Raw genomic sequence first — 17,603 nt, forward strand, 5'->3', positions numbered from 1 at the left:
GTCCAGGTGGGCCTTGAATATCTCCGATGTAGGAGACTCCACAACCTCCCTGGGCAACCTGTTCCAGTGCTCTGTCACTCTTACAGTAAAGAAGTTCATCCTGATGTTAATGTGGAACCTCCTATGCTCCAGTTTACACCCATTGCCCCTTGTCCTACCACTGGGTATCACTGAAAAAAGCCTAGCTCCATCATCCTGACACCCACCCTTTACATATTTGTAAACACTGAGGAGGTCACCCCTCAGTCTCCTCTTCTCCAAGCTAAAGAGACCCAGCTCCCTCAGCCTCTCCTCATAAGGGATGTGTCCCACTCCCTTAATCATCTTTGTGGCTCTGTGCTGGACTCTTTCAAGCAATTCCCTGTCCTTTTTGAACTGGGGGGCCCAGAACTGGACGCAATATTCCAGATGCGGCCTCACCAAGGCAGAGTAGAGGGGGAGGAGAACCTCTTGCCCTACTAACCACACCCTTTCTAATGCACCCTAGGATGCCATTTGCCTTCTTGGCCACAAGGGCACATTGCTGGCTCATGGTCATCCTCCTATCCACCAGGACCCCCAGGTCCCTTTCCCGTTCACTCCTTTCCAGCAGGTCAACCCCCAACCTGTACATGGGGTTGTTCTTCCCCAGATGCAAGACTCTACACTTGCCCTTGTTGAATTTCATCAAGTTTCTCCCTGCCCAACTCTGCAGCCTGTCCAGGTCTTGCTGAATGGCAACACAGCCTTCTGGTGTGTCAGCCACTCCTCCCAGTTTAGTGTCATCAGCGAACTTGCTGAGGGTACACTAGGTTTCCTCATCCAGGTGGTTGATGAAAATATTAAACAGCACTGGTCCCAACACTGACCCCTGAGGGACTCCAGTAGTCACAGACCTCCAGCTAGACTCTGCCCCATTGACCACATTATACTTTTCTAGCTGCATTATCATAAATTTCTCTGGCTTTACACATGCTACATTTTCCCTGTTTTTATTATTAAAACACTGCTACAAAAAACTTTTCCTAGTTAACAGTGTGCCTGTGAGTTTGTACTTTGCTGCAGAAAGAACTCATAATCTAATATTAGCAGTTTGCGTTTGTCTTTTGACAATTAATATAATAGAACCATTTTATATTGGAGTTACTGTGTTATTCTCCTATAAATAAGAATAAAAATAAACTTGGATAGACTAAACCACTGAAGACTGTCAAAATAGGGTAACTTGGGATCCCTCCTTTCTGCAAACATATTAGAAGTAGTGATGGGGTTTCATTTTTGTCATATTCTATAAGTCCAGCAATAGTAGGTATAGGCTGGGAGAGAGGTTTTGAGTAGACTAGATATTTGCTCCTAATGTGACTGCCCATCATCCTCTGCTGTGTTCTCCAGTGGTGGTGTAACTGCAGAGGTAATGATAACTTGGGGTATGCAGTATTTGAGGGGCATAATTTAATGTCTTCTGACTGCCTTCAAAGAGTTCTGTAATAGCGGGCATTCACTTTTATTTAGAGGTTTTACTTTGAAATTAATGTTCATTTTGAGCTAGATTTGCTGTTTATTGCAAGTAGTACACAAGCTCTTCAGAAACATTTTAACATGATAATTGTTAAAAAATACATGGAGTTAATAAATTGTTTACAACATGCTTAGTCTGGAGATATGAAAGGCAGAGTGCTAAATGGCTAATCTGAATTTGTAGTCATTCTGTGAATACTATAGCTGTTGTTCAGTGCTGTTTTATAATGTGAATCTTCTAAGAAGTTTTTAATGCTATACAAGTCAGTTATCCCCAAAATTTGAGTTATTCTGGGATTTCTGTGAGTAATACCCTCACTGGTTGATAGATAAAATTGTGGCTAAGTTTGGGAGAGGGAAGATCTTCTTGTAGTGTTGCCTGTATAAATAGTTACTACAAGTTAAGTCTTTGAAAGACCAAAAGCTTGCTGACTGTAGTTTCAAAAGTGATAGAGTGCTTTCAATACAAGAATATTTTATAGTTCTCACGTTTTTTTCTTTTTGGTCAAGAGTTGCTGAACTGCCTTTTGTGGCTAGCATGTGAAGTAATGCCGTTCAGAATGGTGAAGAGCATGCATGCTTTTCTTAAATTCTGTTTTTGTGGTTCTCTGTAGCTAGACCTAAATTTGCATTCTTTTCATGATCACTTGGTGGCTTGAAACTGTAATTGAGAAGCAAGCATGGCACAGTTCTGCAGCATTGTACTGCTGTGAAGGACAATGTGAAGCTAAACCTGTGTTTGTTCACCAGTGAAAATAGACATTTGGTTGAGCTACCCTTTGGGCACTTCCCAGCATTAGAAAGGTGACAGACGGTCGCAGTTTGTTTCCCCCTGTGCCATATGTGAAGTGGGGAAGTGAAAGTTCTGAGATGAACTTCTCATGTGTTACCTATACACGTAGATAACAGCTGCTGGTGTTAAGTCATAGTATTTTTAAATATATACCCTAAAAATCATACAGACTGTCTGAAAAAAGATTTCTTATACTAATGATTTCAGAGATTGAGGACTATAGAATCATACATTTATAAAGTTTCCACAATAACTTCATATTATACCTATTAACATATTGTTTACAGCTTCAAGCCTGCTTATTTAGTATTTTTCCTTCTTTGTTAGGTTCCTGTGGCAGGAGGAGAATACTGAGCTGAGATGGAAGTCAAAACATCATTTAGCAAAGACAGTAGGATTCCTGAAACTGTATCCACATTAATTAATGAAGAATTTGTCCTGGTTCGTCAGCAATCTGAGGATACCGCTGGAGAAGATGAAAAACCTCAGCTGAAGGTTTACTATTACTTTATTTTAAATGCATAGTAAGATGTGTATTGATGACAAAATTCAACTTCTTTTGAATATTTAAAGATACTTCTGTGTGCCTGAGGAGGCTCTTAGACTGTAATGTTTGTCCTTGGTTATTACTAGTGAAATTAACTGCTCAGATGAAACAAATCTGTCCAAAAGTGGCAGTTCACATTTTCTTTTAATAAATTCTTCAGGGGTCAGCTTTATTATATTCTGTGGTTTTATACATTCGTAAAGGACTAAAAAGTTCTTTTTGAAGAATGAGCTTCAGATTAAAGTTTGGGAAAGATTCTTTATGTAGGGATCAGATTTCTCTAAATGTTGTTATCTTAAAAGCGCATAATTTGGCCACATACGAATAGACTACAGACGGTCTTGGTTTTTACTTCCTGATTTAGTTTTCCTGCTTAGTGTTACTTTAGGCATGACTAAGATATTTTTCTAAAAGCTTTCTTCTACCTCTTAGCAGAATATTTAGCATTCGGGTGACAGCTGATTGGTTAGTTACAAATTTCCCCACTTGAGTTGCAGTAGCTGATTGACTGGTTTTGGTCTGCTTGGAACAATAGTAATCTGTTCCCCTTGAAATCACAATGAGTACTTAGTTTGTCTTCGCATAACTGACAGTTATTTACAGCCAGTGACTTCTGCCTGTGTTTAACACTAGCTGCTTCATTAGTAATTGTTGGGAAAGAGGCAAGTGAGCTGGAGATAGAATCACAGAATCATAGAATAGTTAGGATTGGAAAGGACCTCAGGATCATCTAGTTCCAATCCCCCTGCCATGGGCAGGGACACCTCACACTAAGCCGTATCACCCAGGGCTTCATCCAACCTGGTCTTGAACACTGCCAGGGATGGAGCATTCACAACCTCCCTGGGCAACCCATTCCAGCACCTCACCACCCTAACAGTAAAGAATTTCTTCCTTATATCCAGTCTAAACTTCCCCTGTTTAAGTTTCAACTCATTACCCCTTGTCCTATCACTACAGTCCTGTCATGGTTTAAAACCCCACCTCAGTCTCCCACAGTACCACACACCCCTTTTTTTCCCCCCCCCACCTCCCCACTCCCGGAGGGATGGAGAGGAGAACCAGAGGAATACAACTCCCACGGATTGAGATAAAACCAATCCAGCAATTAAGGTATAACACAAATCACTACTGCTACCACTAATAAGTCAATGTTAGAGGAAATTTGGGGCTCTTCAGCCTGGAGAAGAGAAGGCTGCGTGGAGAACTCATAGCAGCCTTCCAGTATCTGAAGGGGGCCTACAGGGATGCTGGTGAGGGACTATTCATTAGGGACTGTAGTGATAGGACAAGGGGTAACGGGTTGAAACTTAAACAGCAGAGGTTTAGACTGGATATAAGGAAGAAATTCTTTACTGTTAGGGTGGTGAGGTACTGGAATGGGTTGCCCAGGGAAGTAGTGAATGCTCCATCCCTGGCAGTGTTCAAGGCCAGGTTGGATGAAGCCTTGGGTGATATGGTTTAGTGTGAGGTGTCCCTTCCCATGGCAGGGGTGTTGGAACTAGATGATCTTGAGGTCCTTTCCAATCCTAACTATTCTATTATTCTATGAAATAAACAAGGAGAGAGAATACGATACCACCCGCCGAAACGAGCCCAACCTGGAAGAGAGCTAACCCCCCATCCGGCCAACTTCCCGTTACCTCCCTGAGCATGATGTGCTGTGGTATGGAGTACCTCCCCGACTAGCCCAGGTCAGGCGCCCTATCTCTCCCTCCTCCCGGACTCCCCTCCTCCCTGGCAGAGCATGAGCTTAGAAAAAGGCCTTGAACAAACCAAACACCCGAGCAGTAACTCAAAACATATTTGCTATCAGCAACCGTTCTCAGCCCGAAAGTCAAAACACAGCACTGCACCAGCTACCAAGAAGGAAAAAATGACTGCTACTGCTCAAACCAGGACAAGTCCCTAGTGAATAGTCCCTCCCCAGCATCCCTGTAGGCCCCCTTCAGATACTGGAAGGCTGCTATGAGGTCTCCACACAGCCTTCTCTTCTCCAAGCTGAACAGCCCCAACTTTCTCAGCCTGTCTTCATATGGGAGGTGCTCCAGTCCCCTGATCATCCTCATGGCCCTCCTCTGGACTTGTTCTAACAGTTCCATGTCCTTTTTATGTTGAGGACACCAGAACTGCACACCATACTCCAAGTGAGGTCTCATGAGATCAGAGTAGAGGGGCAGGATCACCTCCTTTGACCTGCTGGTCACTCTCCTGCTGATGCAGCCCAGGATATGGTAGGCGTTCTGGGCTGTGAGTGCACACTGATGGCTCATGTTCATTTTCTCATTGACTAACACCCCCAAGTCCTTCTCCGCAGGACTACCATGAATTTCCTTTTTGCCCAACCTGTAGCTGTGCCTGGGATTGCTCCGACCCAGGTGTAGGACCTTGCACTTGGCATGGTTAAACTTCATGAGGTTGGCATCAGCCCACCTCACAAGTGTGTCAATGTCCCTCTGGATGGCATTCCTTCCCTCTAGCGTATCAACAGAACCACACAGCTTGGTGTCATCAGCAAACTTGCTGAGGGCACACTCAATTCCATTGTCCATGTCAGCGACAAAGGTATTAAACGAGACCGGTCCTAACACCGATCCCTGAGGGACACCACTCGTTACTGATCTCCAGCCAGACATTGAACCATTGACCACAACTCTTTGTGTGCGACCATCCAGCCAGTTCTTTATCCAGCGAGTGGCCCACCTATCAAATTGATGACACTCCAATTTAGAGACAAGGATGTCGTGTGGGACAGTGTCGAACGCTTTGCACAAGTCCAGGTAGATGACGTCAACTGCTCCACCCCTGTCCGTCACTTTTGTAGCCCCATCATAGAAGGCCACCAAATTGGTCAGGCAGGATTTTCCCCTAGTAAAGCCGTGCTGGCTGTCACCAAGCACATTTCTCTTTTTCATGTGCCCTATCATGCCTTCCAAGAGAATCTGCTCCCAGATTTTGCCAGGCACAGTGGTGAGACTGACTGGTCTGTAATTCCCCGGGTCATCCATTTTCCCCTTCTTGAAAATGGGGGTTATATTTCCCTTTTTCCAGTCATCAGGAACTTCACCTGTCTGCCATGATTTTTCAAATATGATGGCCAGTGGCTTTGCAACTTCATTCGCCAGCTCCTTCAGGACCCGCGGATGGATTTCATCAGGTCCCATGGACTTGTGTACATTCAGGTTCTTAAGATGGTCTCGAACCAGATCCTCATGTACAGTGGGCCCAAGGTCTAGGTTTTCTAGTCCCAGTGTCCGCCTTCCAAGACTTGGGTGCTGCAGTCAGAGCCTTTGCCAGTGAAGACCGAGGCAAAGAAGCCATTCAGAACCTCAGCCTTCTCCAAGTCCCGTGTAGCCAGTTCTCCCGAAAGCTTCCGGAGGGGGCCTACATTGTCCTTAGTCTGTTTTTTAGCCACTACATACCTATAAAATCCCTTCCTATTATCTTTAACATCCCTTGCCAAGCTTAGCTTTAATTGGGCCTTAGCTTTCCTAACTTGGTCCCTAACTACCCTGACAGCATCCCTGTATTCATCCCAGGCCACCTGCCCTTGTTTCCACCTTTTATAAGCCTCTTCTTTCCTGTGAATTTTTCTCAGCAGCTCCTTATCCATCCAAGGAGGTCTCCTGGCCCTCCTGCTGCACTTCCTTCTAGTTGGGATGCAACACTCCTGAGCTTGTAGCAGGTGATCCTTGAATATTAACCAAGAGTCTTGGAATCCAAGATGCAAGTTTATTATTGGCCATGGCTTTTTTTGGTCTGAAAAGTGAGTACTTGTGAAAGGCTGTATGTCCCTCCACCCCCACCAGGGAACATGTCTCACCATTTTCTTGACATTTCTGTAGACTTGCATCCTTCCAGTCTGTGGGACAACTGGTGAAACAACTGAAATGGATATGAATAAGAAAGTAAAATTTTGTTCAAGACTAACCAATAACAAAGTCTGATCTTCATTATTAATGGAGGGTATAAACATACAAACCTGTTATTTTGAGAGGTCTGTAGTTTTTGGATGCATGGTTTCTGGATTGGCAGTAAAAACATGTGCATTATTTGTTGGACATTGGATTATATTGGGTTTAATTATGTTGATTCTTACTGTGTTGTCTTGTTCAGTAAAGGTTCTTAACTTTTGCAATGGGTAAGATTATATGTTTGAAAAATAATAGTGAAAGTAAAGCTACAAGTGTCTTTAAAATATGTCATCTTCTGCTTACAGGTATTTTCAAATGGAGATGATCAGCTGGAGAAAGCAATGGAAGAGTTACTGAGGGATTCTGAAAAAGACCAGAACAATTTCACTGCTCTCCAAGAAGGTTCCAGTGATGCAAGCAGCCAGGCAGCTCAATATGGGTCAGCAGGTCAAACACATACACCATCTTTGCACCTTGCTTTAGACCCTTCTACTACAGGTATTGCTAAAGTGCTTCCTACATCAATCATGTATGGCAGTTTTTTTCTTTATGCAGCTTCAGGTTAACCTGCAAACGAATATAAAGCTTTCTGGAGCTTCATTATAAAACTGTACTGAGCAATATCCTGGGCTTCCTCTTCTTTTCTGATTATCTGAGGATAATAGATGGGAATAGACTGTCATCAGATAGCCTGTGCTGCTTAGTTTTGGTCAAGATAATTTTAGTTTTGTCTCCAGTCCTAGACGAGCTAGGCCTAAGTGTTGTATAACTTACTGAATGGACTACAGCTGCAGTAGAAATGCTGCTGCCGACATATGAGAAATTCCAGGGCAATTTTATTAATAGTACTACTTGGAATATACCTTGTGAAAACTGATAAACTTTTCATCTCTGATTCTACTGCCAGTTATCAGTAAGGACACATTTGGAACTGCCGTTTGCTAGGAATGATTGTGATATTTTTCTGGTATTTGAAGTTTTAGTAAAAAAGGGAAGACAGAAAACTTTTTATATAAAATATGTTATGTATTGTAGATTTTAAAAAAATGTATCTCTGTATATTAGGAATACAAGGCTGTGCACATCTCTGTGGGCCTTGAACCAGACATTTTCTTTTTTCCTCAGAGGTATGCAGAGCACTTCTGTGGCCTTGTGTCAGATAATTCCCAAAGTATCTGCTTGTAAAGTGGTGGGAAAAAAAAGTTTTTTGGTAGAATAAGATAGACAGCTTATGCGTAATGGAAACACCCATCTCTTATATACACATACACAGTTTTGCAACCTTTGTGATTTAAGTATCATGGAAATACTAGCCGTAGTAATAAGGAACAGAAATAACAGGTTTGCTTAGAGAGGTTTGGAATGTCTGTCTTTGGAGATACGAAATCTTATCTGGATAGGGTCCTAAGTAACCTGATCTAGTTTTGAAAGCAGCCATAATCTAACCTGATCTGTCTTTGAGCAGGAGTTAAAGCTAGATGACCTCTAGAGGTCTTTTCCAACCTAGATGACTCTGATTTGTCTACCACATCTCCTCTCATTTCTCAAATGACAAAATGCCTTAAAAAAATCCCACCAGAAAACAGCAATAGTGGCAAAACTGCCAAAAGCCCCCTCAAGATCATCTCAGTCCATACTAGCAATGAAGTGGAAAAAGAACATTTCTGCTAAGTAGAGGAGCAGACAGATACCCTTTTTCTTTTTTCCAGCTCTGTGATGGTTTCATGCAGCTATCCCAGGAATGTGAACCCCATTTCATAATTCTACACAAGCTTCAAAGACCTGGAAGGAAAGAGAATTAGAGGCATCTTTATGTAAAATGATAGTAGGAACTAGAAAGAGGTATAAGGAAACTAAACATCTGCAAAATAAGCTTAAACAAAAATTGTGTTCTGGCACTGCTAAAGAGAAACAAAAGGCAATTTGTCCCTATGCCATACATGGAGATATGTGTTAGAATAGAATAGATTTAAATTAAGCTGCCAGATTTGTTACTATTAGAGCGGAACTTTTGAACACCATGTCCATGCTCCCAAAAAGTGGGAGGTTTTGATAATTCAGAAAACAACATGTAAAAAAAAGAAAAGCAAATGCTTAAAGAAATGGTTTCTTCATTTTCAGAAATCTCTGCACCAAGGCCATTTTTTCCTGGTGAACCCCTGGAAGAGGACAGTGTATTGTTTAACAAACTGACTTATTTAGGTTGCACAAAAGTGTCCGCCCCTCGAAATGAACCAGAAGCTCTACATGCCATGGCAAACATGAAATCCTCAAGTCAAGCCTCTTTACCTGTAACACTTTATGTTCCAAACATTCCAGAAGGCTCCGTAAGGTAATATGCAAATCTTTCTTTTGTTACTTGCACAGGCACATAAAAGGTGGAGTGTGACTTTGTTACTTGCACATTGAAGTAGAATTGCTGGATTTGTGCCTAAAGTTCTTGCTGAAGACAGTTAGTTTTGAGAAATTCCTCTGAAACTACTAAATGTGTGCTCACATTTAACATGCAGTACATAGTTGGTGGTAGCAGTTGCTGTACAGTGTCAACAGAAGCGTATATTTCTACCTGCATTTCTGCCCTAACGTAAGATTTCTGCTGCAAAGGGAGAGCTGATAATGCCTAGAGGCTAGGGAGATTGGGAGAAAATAATCACCTCCAAGGTAAATACGTTGAGGTGGTAGTAGTCCTGCTGGCTTTTGGCTTTGGGTTGAAGAGGTTTGACTTTTAGACTCTTCCATAGATGCTGAATACTTAAGACTTGCTAATCTCTATTTCCAGACAGCTATGATAAATTCAAAACTTGAGCTTGGCTCAGGATGCATATGCTGATAGTCTCTAGATACTAAAAACATTTACCTGCCCCTAGTGAGAAAGATCTATTTAAGTAGTGATGAGAGTTCTTAATCAGGGTGCAATAAAGGTGCATCTGTAGCAGTTTTGTATCTAGAAGTAGGGAGCGTCTGAATATTCAAGGTTTTTATGTTTAAACTCTGATACCAAGATATCTTGGATATCCATATCAAGGATATGCTTAGATTTCTTTCCTGTGCTTTTCTGTGCTGCAGTATGTATTTACTATCATCTTGTGCAGATAGGACTTTCAAGCACATGTATTTTCTTCCAGTCTGCTCTTTGAACAAAATTTAAATTTTCATTTGACATTATGACAATATTTCAATTGAATTGGGAAATTACACGGCATAGTTTTATGATGCAACCACCACATGGACACAAGGTGTTAGGGTGCTGTACCTATTTGCATAGGTATTCAATCTGTATTTCATAGCTTGAATGTGGCCATTCATGAAGGTTGAAACTGACGGTTCCTTTGATCTTTAATTGCAGAAGACATCATTAAGCAAAGAACTGCCTAAGAATTTGCACAGAACTGTAAAGGTGAATCTATGTGTGATATAATACACTCCCATCACAGTTCGAGTGACATCAGTGTCATCTTTGAGGAGTGTTTCCATTCAATTATCTGAATACTTGTCATGTGGGGTTCCATTTACCATGTCCCACCAATAGTACCATATGCTAAATCCTGTCTGGGATTTTCCTGCTTGCAGAAGACTAGTCCTTTATTTTTATTGTTAGACTTGCAATTCTGTTCCAGGTAACAAAAGTTTACTTACCTTTGATGTGAATGTGCATATGGACAAGTAGCAAGAAGATAAGTGTGGAACTCTGTTACTCTATGAAACTTACTGTCTAGTAGTCTGTTCTGAGACCACCACCCCTGTTTTCTTTTTTAAAGTTTCTGAAATATTCTTTGGGTTCTGAGTTTGAGAGGAATTTAAAATTATGTATGAGCCCTTAAATCTGTGATTAATATTCACCTGAGCATGGCAGCAAGCATTTGCTAAGCTATATAGTCCTGTAGAATCTGAATAAATAATGTTTCCTTAATGCTTTGTTAAACAGAGATACAAAAGAATTTAAATCCATTAAAATAAAAAAAAAATTAAATTTTAACATTACATTTTCTTTGTATGCGAATCACATATTCACAGTTGCTGTAGTTTCTGCATTTCTTTTGGTTTTCATGAATGATCACAGAGCAATGATGGTCATTGTTACTGCATGATGTAGAAGTAGTATATTTGTCTATATTATGGAGTATAAAAGAAATTAAGCCAGTGTTACAACCAGAAACATTTAAATCTTAAATTTGCAAAGCCTGACATTCTGTTCCTACTGCTTATCTTGTGTATTTCAATTTAGTCGTAATTACAGTTTAGATACTTGTATATCTAACTGAGAAGAGCCTTTCAGGTAGGCATGTTTATTTTATTGACCTTTTTCTTTGATCCCCCCTCTTCTTTTCCTTGACAGAATAATAAATCAAGCAAGCAACACAGAGATAGCCTCATTTCCAATCTATAAGGTGTTGTTTTGTGTGCGTGGACAAAATGGAACTTCAGAAAGTGACTGTTTTGCATTTACTGAAAGCAGCTGTGGAACAGAGGAGTTCCAGATTCATGTTTTTTCCTGTGAGATTAAAGAGGCAGTAAGTATTAAATATTGTACAGTGACTGGTAAAAAGTATATAAGCTGTATTTTAAGAAGTTACTCCAAATGTGGAAATGGTATATTGTGCCTTGAAAAATGTCAATACACATATAATGAGTTTCACAGAATATGCAGCTAGTCATAAATATAACTTACTTTTTCTTTAAGTATTTCAGTGTAATTCCAAACTTCACTGTGATGGGAAGATTTAGCAAGCCTGAGTTTAAGACAAGTATTCTGGTTTTGAGTCCTCATTTGTCTAGATTTCAGAACAAAATTGCAGTGTAGACCTTATGAGTTACAAAGCATCATTTTATTGCACTCTGCCATAGATATTTTGGAAAGAATTACATGATAGTTTGTGAGAAAAGTTATTTTCTAGGGTGGAAAAACAGAGGTTGAAAAAGAAAATGCAAGAGGAAGTTGTTAATTGTGCTTTTCAGGTAGTGTATTTAACAATGCATTATTCAGGTCCTCTAATGAGTTGCATTCCTAATCTTATTATAATATATTAACCTGCTCAGCATTACATGAGCAGTAAATGTGGCATGAATAAAAACTTGCTTGGTTATTAAACACCCAATCTGAATGCTTTGTATTATATGAGGCATGTTTTTTGTTCACTATAAGAGGAAAGTGACAGTAATTTTATGACTTTCAAAATCACATCAAATGGTTTTATTAAAAGTACTCTTTCTAGTTTTCATAAAAGTATTCTTCTGCTTTTCTGCAGGTCAGCCGAATTTTATATAGTTTCTCAACAGCATTCAAACGTTCTTGCAAACAAGCATCTGATCATGTTAAGGACTTTCTTCTTCCTACTCCAGATAGTGATGTGTACACTTTCAGTGTTTCCTTAGAAGTCAAAGAAGATGATGGAAAAGGAAATTTTAGGTAATCTGAATGGAAAGGGAGAAGTGGAAATCTCTTTGAAAAAAGCATATAGTTATTTGCAGAATACATAGCTACTGTGTTGCAGTAAAAATTATTTGGCCTCACTTCATAAGTAGATTCATTATATAAAGGAAGCTGTTGCATTGCTTTTACAATTTTCTTCTCCATATCTTTTCTTTCAAGATTAAAAATCATTATACCTTTTCTAAGTTAGTTTCTTTTGAACATGGTTTGTGGTTGGGATACTAAAGGTAGGCCTCTGTAAATGGAAAAGATAGTAGGAACTCCTTAAACACTATTAAATCAATTCTCTTGAGTGACCACAATCTAGCAGTCATTTTATTAATTTATTTTAAATAAGCTAGTGAAGTCCAAATTTATTGAAGATTCAGAAAATGTAAACTTCTTTCAGTGTTACAGGGGACAGAGGAGGAAAGTATTCTTCACCTTAGAGTTAATTACAAGATTTTTTTAGAATGAAAGAGAGAGTTGATGGTTAAGTGTTAGTTCTGTGAAAATGTCCTATTTATTTTTTCTTCATAGCTGGTATATAGCATATTTTCTATAATTTTAAAACCCCAAATACCCCATGCAGTTTTGGATACATTTGATAAACCCCAGACAGCATATGAAGTGTGAGCCTGTAGTCTGTTTTTCTTCAGTGATACTTTATTAACTTGTCAATAAAGGAAGAGGAGGTGTCAAATAACTCTAGCCATTAACATTGTAAGTGGGCTGCCACTCTCTTTTCTGTATTTAACAGTTAATGCTTTATACCTGTGCTAAAGAAACTTGTTTCTTTATTACTTTAGCCCTGTGCCAAAGGATAGAGAGAAATTGTATTTCAAGCTTAAACAGGGAATTGAGAAGAAAGTGGTGATTACAGTTCAGCAACTCTCAAACAAAGAACTGGCCATTGAAAGGTAAGATTCTTATAAAAATAATGCAGGTTACATTTTTGAGAGAACAGTATTTAATGTACTTTTTCCTGGCTTAGAAAGTTATGTAACAGAAAAACATACAACAATGACACACAAAGTGTTACTGCAAAGTTTAATTAATTTATAGGTGCCCAGTTCAGTTTTAGATTCCTTCTGAAGTATTTGTGTAATTTTTAGGTGAAAACAAGAAACATAGCCTGTAATACTCAGACATTCTTGGCTTTTGCTTTTTAATTGTCTTTTTGAATGTAGTGTTAGGATACTTAAAACATTCAAATGCTTTTGTCTTTGCTTTCTTTTGGTTTTAAGTAGTGCAAAACTGTGCATTTATTGTAATCCTGCTTTACCAGCATCTTGCTGTTTAGCATAAGTAATGAAGTTACATTGTTTGAGCTACCTTAAATCTTGGAGCATATTGATCTTTTAGATCAGTGTACGCTACAAGTTTGGACTCCACCTCCTGTTTAGAAAGAGCAATCTTTTGGTGGAGTCTTCAAGATAAATAGGATTCCTTTGTAGTTATAACGTGATTCTAGTGTCTGTCTTCAAGTGGTGGTGACAAGCCTAGGAATGGTGGATAACTCATGTTTCAGGGAAATCACACCAGGGGTGTCCGTTTTGGACAGCATAATCTGACCTTTTGTGCAAAGCACGTGCACAGGAAGTGGACGGTGCATATGAAGAATAACTCCTAGTTACTATGTTCATTAACAGTACACTCATGTTACTACAATAGCAGTAGGTATTGCATTAATTTAAATTAGGAAATCCTTCTCAATAGCTCAATTTTTAAAAACAGCAAACACCACCAGATGGCAGTCTTGTCAAGGAGTCACAACAGGGGAATACTGAAAAGGGAATTAAAGATAATGGGAGAATCAAGAAAAAAAAACCCACAACGCTCCCAGATTTTAAGATTAAGGTCTTGACTTGCTTTCAGACTTCGATTTCAAAAATAAAACTGAAATTTTAAGCAAGGAATATATAGCAAAACTTTTTATGAATATTCTTTGTGTTGTAAAATTGTGCTTTTGCTATGCATTGGCTTAAAAAATGCTATTTTAATTATGTTTTTAATTGAAATAATTTTGGCTTCAGAATTCAGTTAATAAACTATGAGCTCTTTTAAGCATTTTTAAATAGCATTTAATTGGTGGTTTGATTTCCCCCTCTCTTCCTCTTCCCCAAAATAAAGCTCCCTTCCTTAGAAATAAGCTTTTATTTTGGTATTGTTTAGGATATTCAATTAAGATGTTATTTTTATCACCACAAACTTTGCTGATAAAAAGTTACTTAGTTGACATAACATACACAGGCTTGTAAGTAATTTAGTGTTCTTACTACTCATAATATTAAAATTCAAAAGCAGTATAGCCAATCAGGTTATATCAGAGAGCGAACTTTTAAGCAATTTAATGTGTCTTCAGAAGTATTTCTAAGTGGAAATCATAATGCAGAAAAATGTTGTTGCTGAAGTTTGGTCTTTGGCCTAAAGAATTAAAGAATCTTTCTTCCTGGTCTCAGTAGAGTAAAGCTGGTATCACTCACAGAAACTTGCCACCTCCTGGTGTTTGGACAGGGCCTGTTGCTTTTTTGATAGAGTAGGTTACTCTCAGTTGAGTTACTTTGGCCCCTAGTAGAAGCTAGTGACCCCTCTATTATTATAAATTGTATCTCTCTCAGAGATTTTCTACCCGAGGAACAAGAAATAGTAAGTCAGTCTACTGCAATGTTCTACCTGGTCTAATTAGTCTCACAGAGGAGCCTGATTGTATTGTTAAGTATAAGTCCTAGCACACTGGCTGCCTCTGTTGTTTTACATGACGCTGCATTATGCAATATATATATATAAAGCAAAATTGCTGTCTATTGTTTTATTTACCACTTTGATTTTTAAGTTTCTAGTAGGGAGAATACGAAGAAAGAAAAAGAGTAACTTGCCTCCACAATTCTATTTAAGTGTAATGAGGTAGAAAATGAAAATCATATACCCAAAAGTAATAAAGACAGACTTACTACATGGTATAATAATTTTGTATCTTAAGACGTTTACAGTTAATAGCATTGTTGAAATTATATTTGCTTTTAGCTTTGCTCAAGATACAATAGTTTCACAGCTTGCAGGCAAGCAGACTGTATGTTCATTTCTAAGCTATGAATTTTCAAATCTCTTACAATTTATGTTTGCTGAAAAATGTAAATTTTCATTTGGGTAAGTGGGTTGCTGAGATGACAGAACAGCTTTTGTTCAGACTTAGATAATGTGGAAATGGTGGGCTCTTCCTGGTGCTTTCAGTTACCCGGTGGAAGGATACAGAGGAAATGGAGTTTTCTGGGAGGTGTGGAGTGATAGGATTAGAGTTAATGGACACAAGTTACTTCACTGGAAATTCCTGTGAATTAGGCCAGTGGTTGTCAATACAAATGGAGCATTGGAACAGGTTGCTGTAAGAGGTGATTCATTCTGTTCTGAAAGGTGCTTAGGGCTTGACTTGACAAAGCCCTGGGCAGCCCAATACAAGTTGGTCCTCTTTTGGGTAGAGGTTTGGGTCAGACTGCTTGTAAAGATTGCTTTTGATTAACATTGTTCTGAGAGTCAATGATAAAAACTGGTATGTCTGATTATATTGGAGAATTGAAGTAAAGAACTGAGCTGTACGGAGGAGAAATTCTCAAAGCAAACCCCTCTGAAATACAGACTTATTTTTCTGTAACATTTCATGATTGATTTTGAAGTGGTTTGGGTTTTTTTCTATTTATTTTTCTCATTTGAGGTCAAACATTTTAAAAAGTCTTTGCAAAATTGCTTGCAGCTTCTGTTAAAAATACGTAGTTCTGTTTGGTATTTTTAAATTTGTAATGGAGTATTTTCAGAGGAGGAAGAGAGAGATGATTTGCAGAAATTTCAGACCTGGATTTGTGGCATCAGTATTGAGGAAGTTCAAAAGTCTGAATGCTTTAAGAATTTTTTTCTTTTTTAATACTCTTAAAAATATCAAAAGCATTTCCTTGTTAAATGATTGGATGGGAATTCTGGAATTCAAGGCCTTGTATAATATAGAAGTTCAGTTTTAAAAAATAAAGAATGGAAGTCTAAAAATTGAACAAATTCTTTCTTTTTTTTGTTTGTAAGGGTCCATTATGCTGCCTGTTCTTTTACACCAGTGATATTCTGGATGATAGAAGGGTGAATTTGTAATATTTTGTATGATTGTATGAAAACAATTTTTAAGATGGCTTAGGGAGAAAGTAAATTTCCTCTTGTCAATCTCCATCACTCATGTATAGGAACAGTTGATATCTTTAAATACAGTATTATAAATTGTTTTTAACAAGAATTGTTCACTGGTCAGACAGTAACTTCTGTCATCTTCATTCTGGAAAAGAATTTTGTTGTAGTTTCTGTAATATACATTGTGATGGTTCCTGAGCATTACCATAACACCAACAGAAAATCGATAAGAAAGTTTGTCTTTGAGTTGCAAGCAGTAGGTAGCTGTGCCATTGTGTTCAAGAAAATACTTTTGTATTTTGAAAAATTAATATCTCTCTCATTCTCTCTCTCTTTCATGTAAACTTGACAGATGCTTTGGGATGCTGCTAAGCCCTGGACGAAATGTGAAGAACAGTGACATGCATTTACTAGACATGGTAATGCTTAGCTCTCATAACCTGTTTAGTAAGATAGAGGTGACTTAAAAAAAGCAAACAAAACAGAACTCTCATCTGTTTGGTTTTATTTGTTGTTTCTGAAATCCTGGGGTTTATATCTTGAAACTAGGCATGAGTATGTTATATACAGTGGACAAAACATTTCAATAAGTGTCCAAACCGATGGCACCTGTTTTTTATTCAGTTGGTGAAGCACTGATCAGGTCAGTTGACAGGTGGTTGTTACAAATAACTAAGCTTTCTCTATTGTGTGAAGCATGTTGCCTAAAAATTTAGAGCAAACAATTATTTTTTTCAAATGTGAGTATTGGGGAAGTGGTCTTACTTTTGCAGAACACTGGAAACTTTGCCTTTATTTCCTTCATTTAAATTTAAATTCTTGCTCAGAATTTGAAGTATTCACTTGTCTTCTGTAATCTTCCATTTCTTACGAGCTGCTTCTAAGAGAAGTACAAAATAATATTATACTTTCTGTGATAATATCAATTTACTTCCCTGTTCTTAATAAGTATGCAGCCATTTTCAAGTCAAGGAGCGCATGAGATAACCAGTCAGGGATTTTACAGCTACACAGTAATCCCAGTTTTTCCCAGTCCATTTCTTTACTCATGTAGATGATTCTAGCTGTCAGTATTTAGTTTTCTTGTCAAAGTCTTATTTGTCTGTGTCTACCTCTATTTGATGTCATTAGTTCCAATTTTCCATTTTTAATATTTGATTAGAAATTTAATATAGTGAGTATAAGACATGATGAATTGGCTTCTATAAATCTATATAACAACTTTTTACTGTATGGACTGTGTATTTGAATTCCTGTCTTTCTTCCATCTAC

The 17,603-nt window shown here is 38.4% G+C and overlaps 1 protein-coding gene across 5 annotated transcripts in view; it reads left to right on the forward strand.

Annotated features, from left to right (window-relative positions):
• RABGAP1L (RAB GTPase activating protein 1 like) overlaps window positions 1-17,603 on the forward strand; it is a 249,794-nt gene that overhangs the window by 16,394 nt on the left and 215,797 nt on the right. For all 5 annotated transcript variants that reach the window (XM_031049980.2, XM_031049979.2, XM_005150184.4 and 2 more), the window contains 7 exons: window positions 2,618-2,785; window positions 7,057-7,249; window positions 8,873-9,083; window positions 11,088-11,262; window positions 11,998-12,158; window positions 12,971-13,081; window positions 16,684-16,750. In XM_031049980.2, coding sequence (XP_030905840.1) covers window positions 2,651-2,785; window positions 7,057-7,249; window positions 8,873-9,083; window positions 11,088-11,262; window positions 11,998-12,158; window positions 12,971-13,081; window positions 16,684-16,750 — 1,053 coding nt within the window. In that variant the 5' untranslated portion in view covers window positions 2,618-2,650. The remainder of the gene's footprint in view (window positions 1-2,617; window positions 2,786-7,056; window positions 7,250-8,872; window positions 9,084-11,087; window positions 11,263-11,997; window positions 12,159-12,970; window positions 13,082-16,683; window positions 16,751-17,603) is intronic.

This window comes from Melopsittacus undulatus, chromosome 6 (assembly GCF_012275295.1).
Source record: "Melopsittacus undulatus isolate bMelUnd1 chromosome 6, bMelUnd1.mat.Z, whole genome shotgun sequence".
Lineage (NCBI taxonomy): Eukaryota > Metazoa > Chordata > Aves > Psittaciformes > Psittaculidae > Melopsittacus > Melopsittacus undulatus.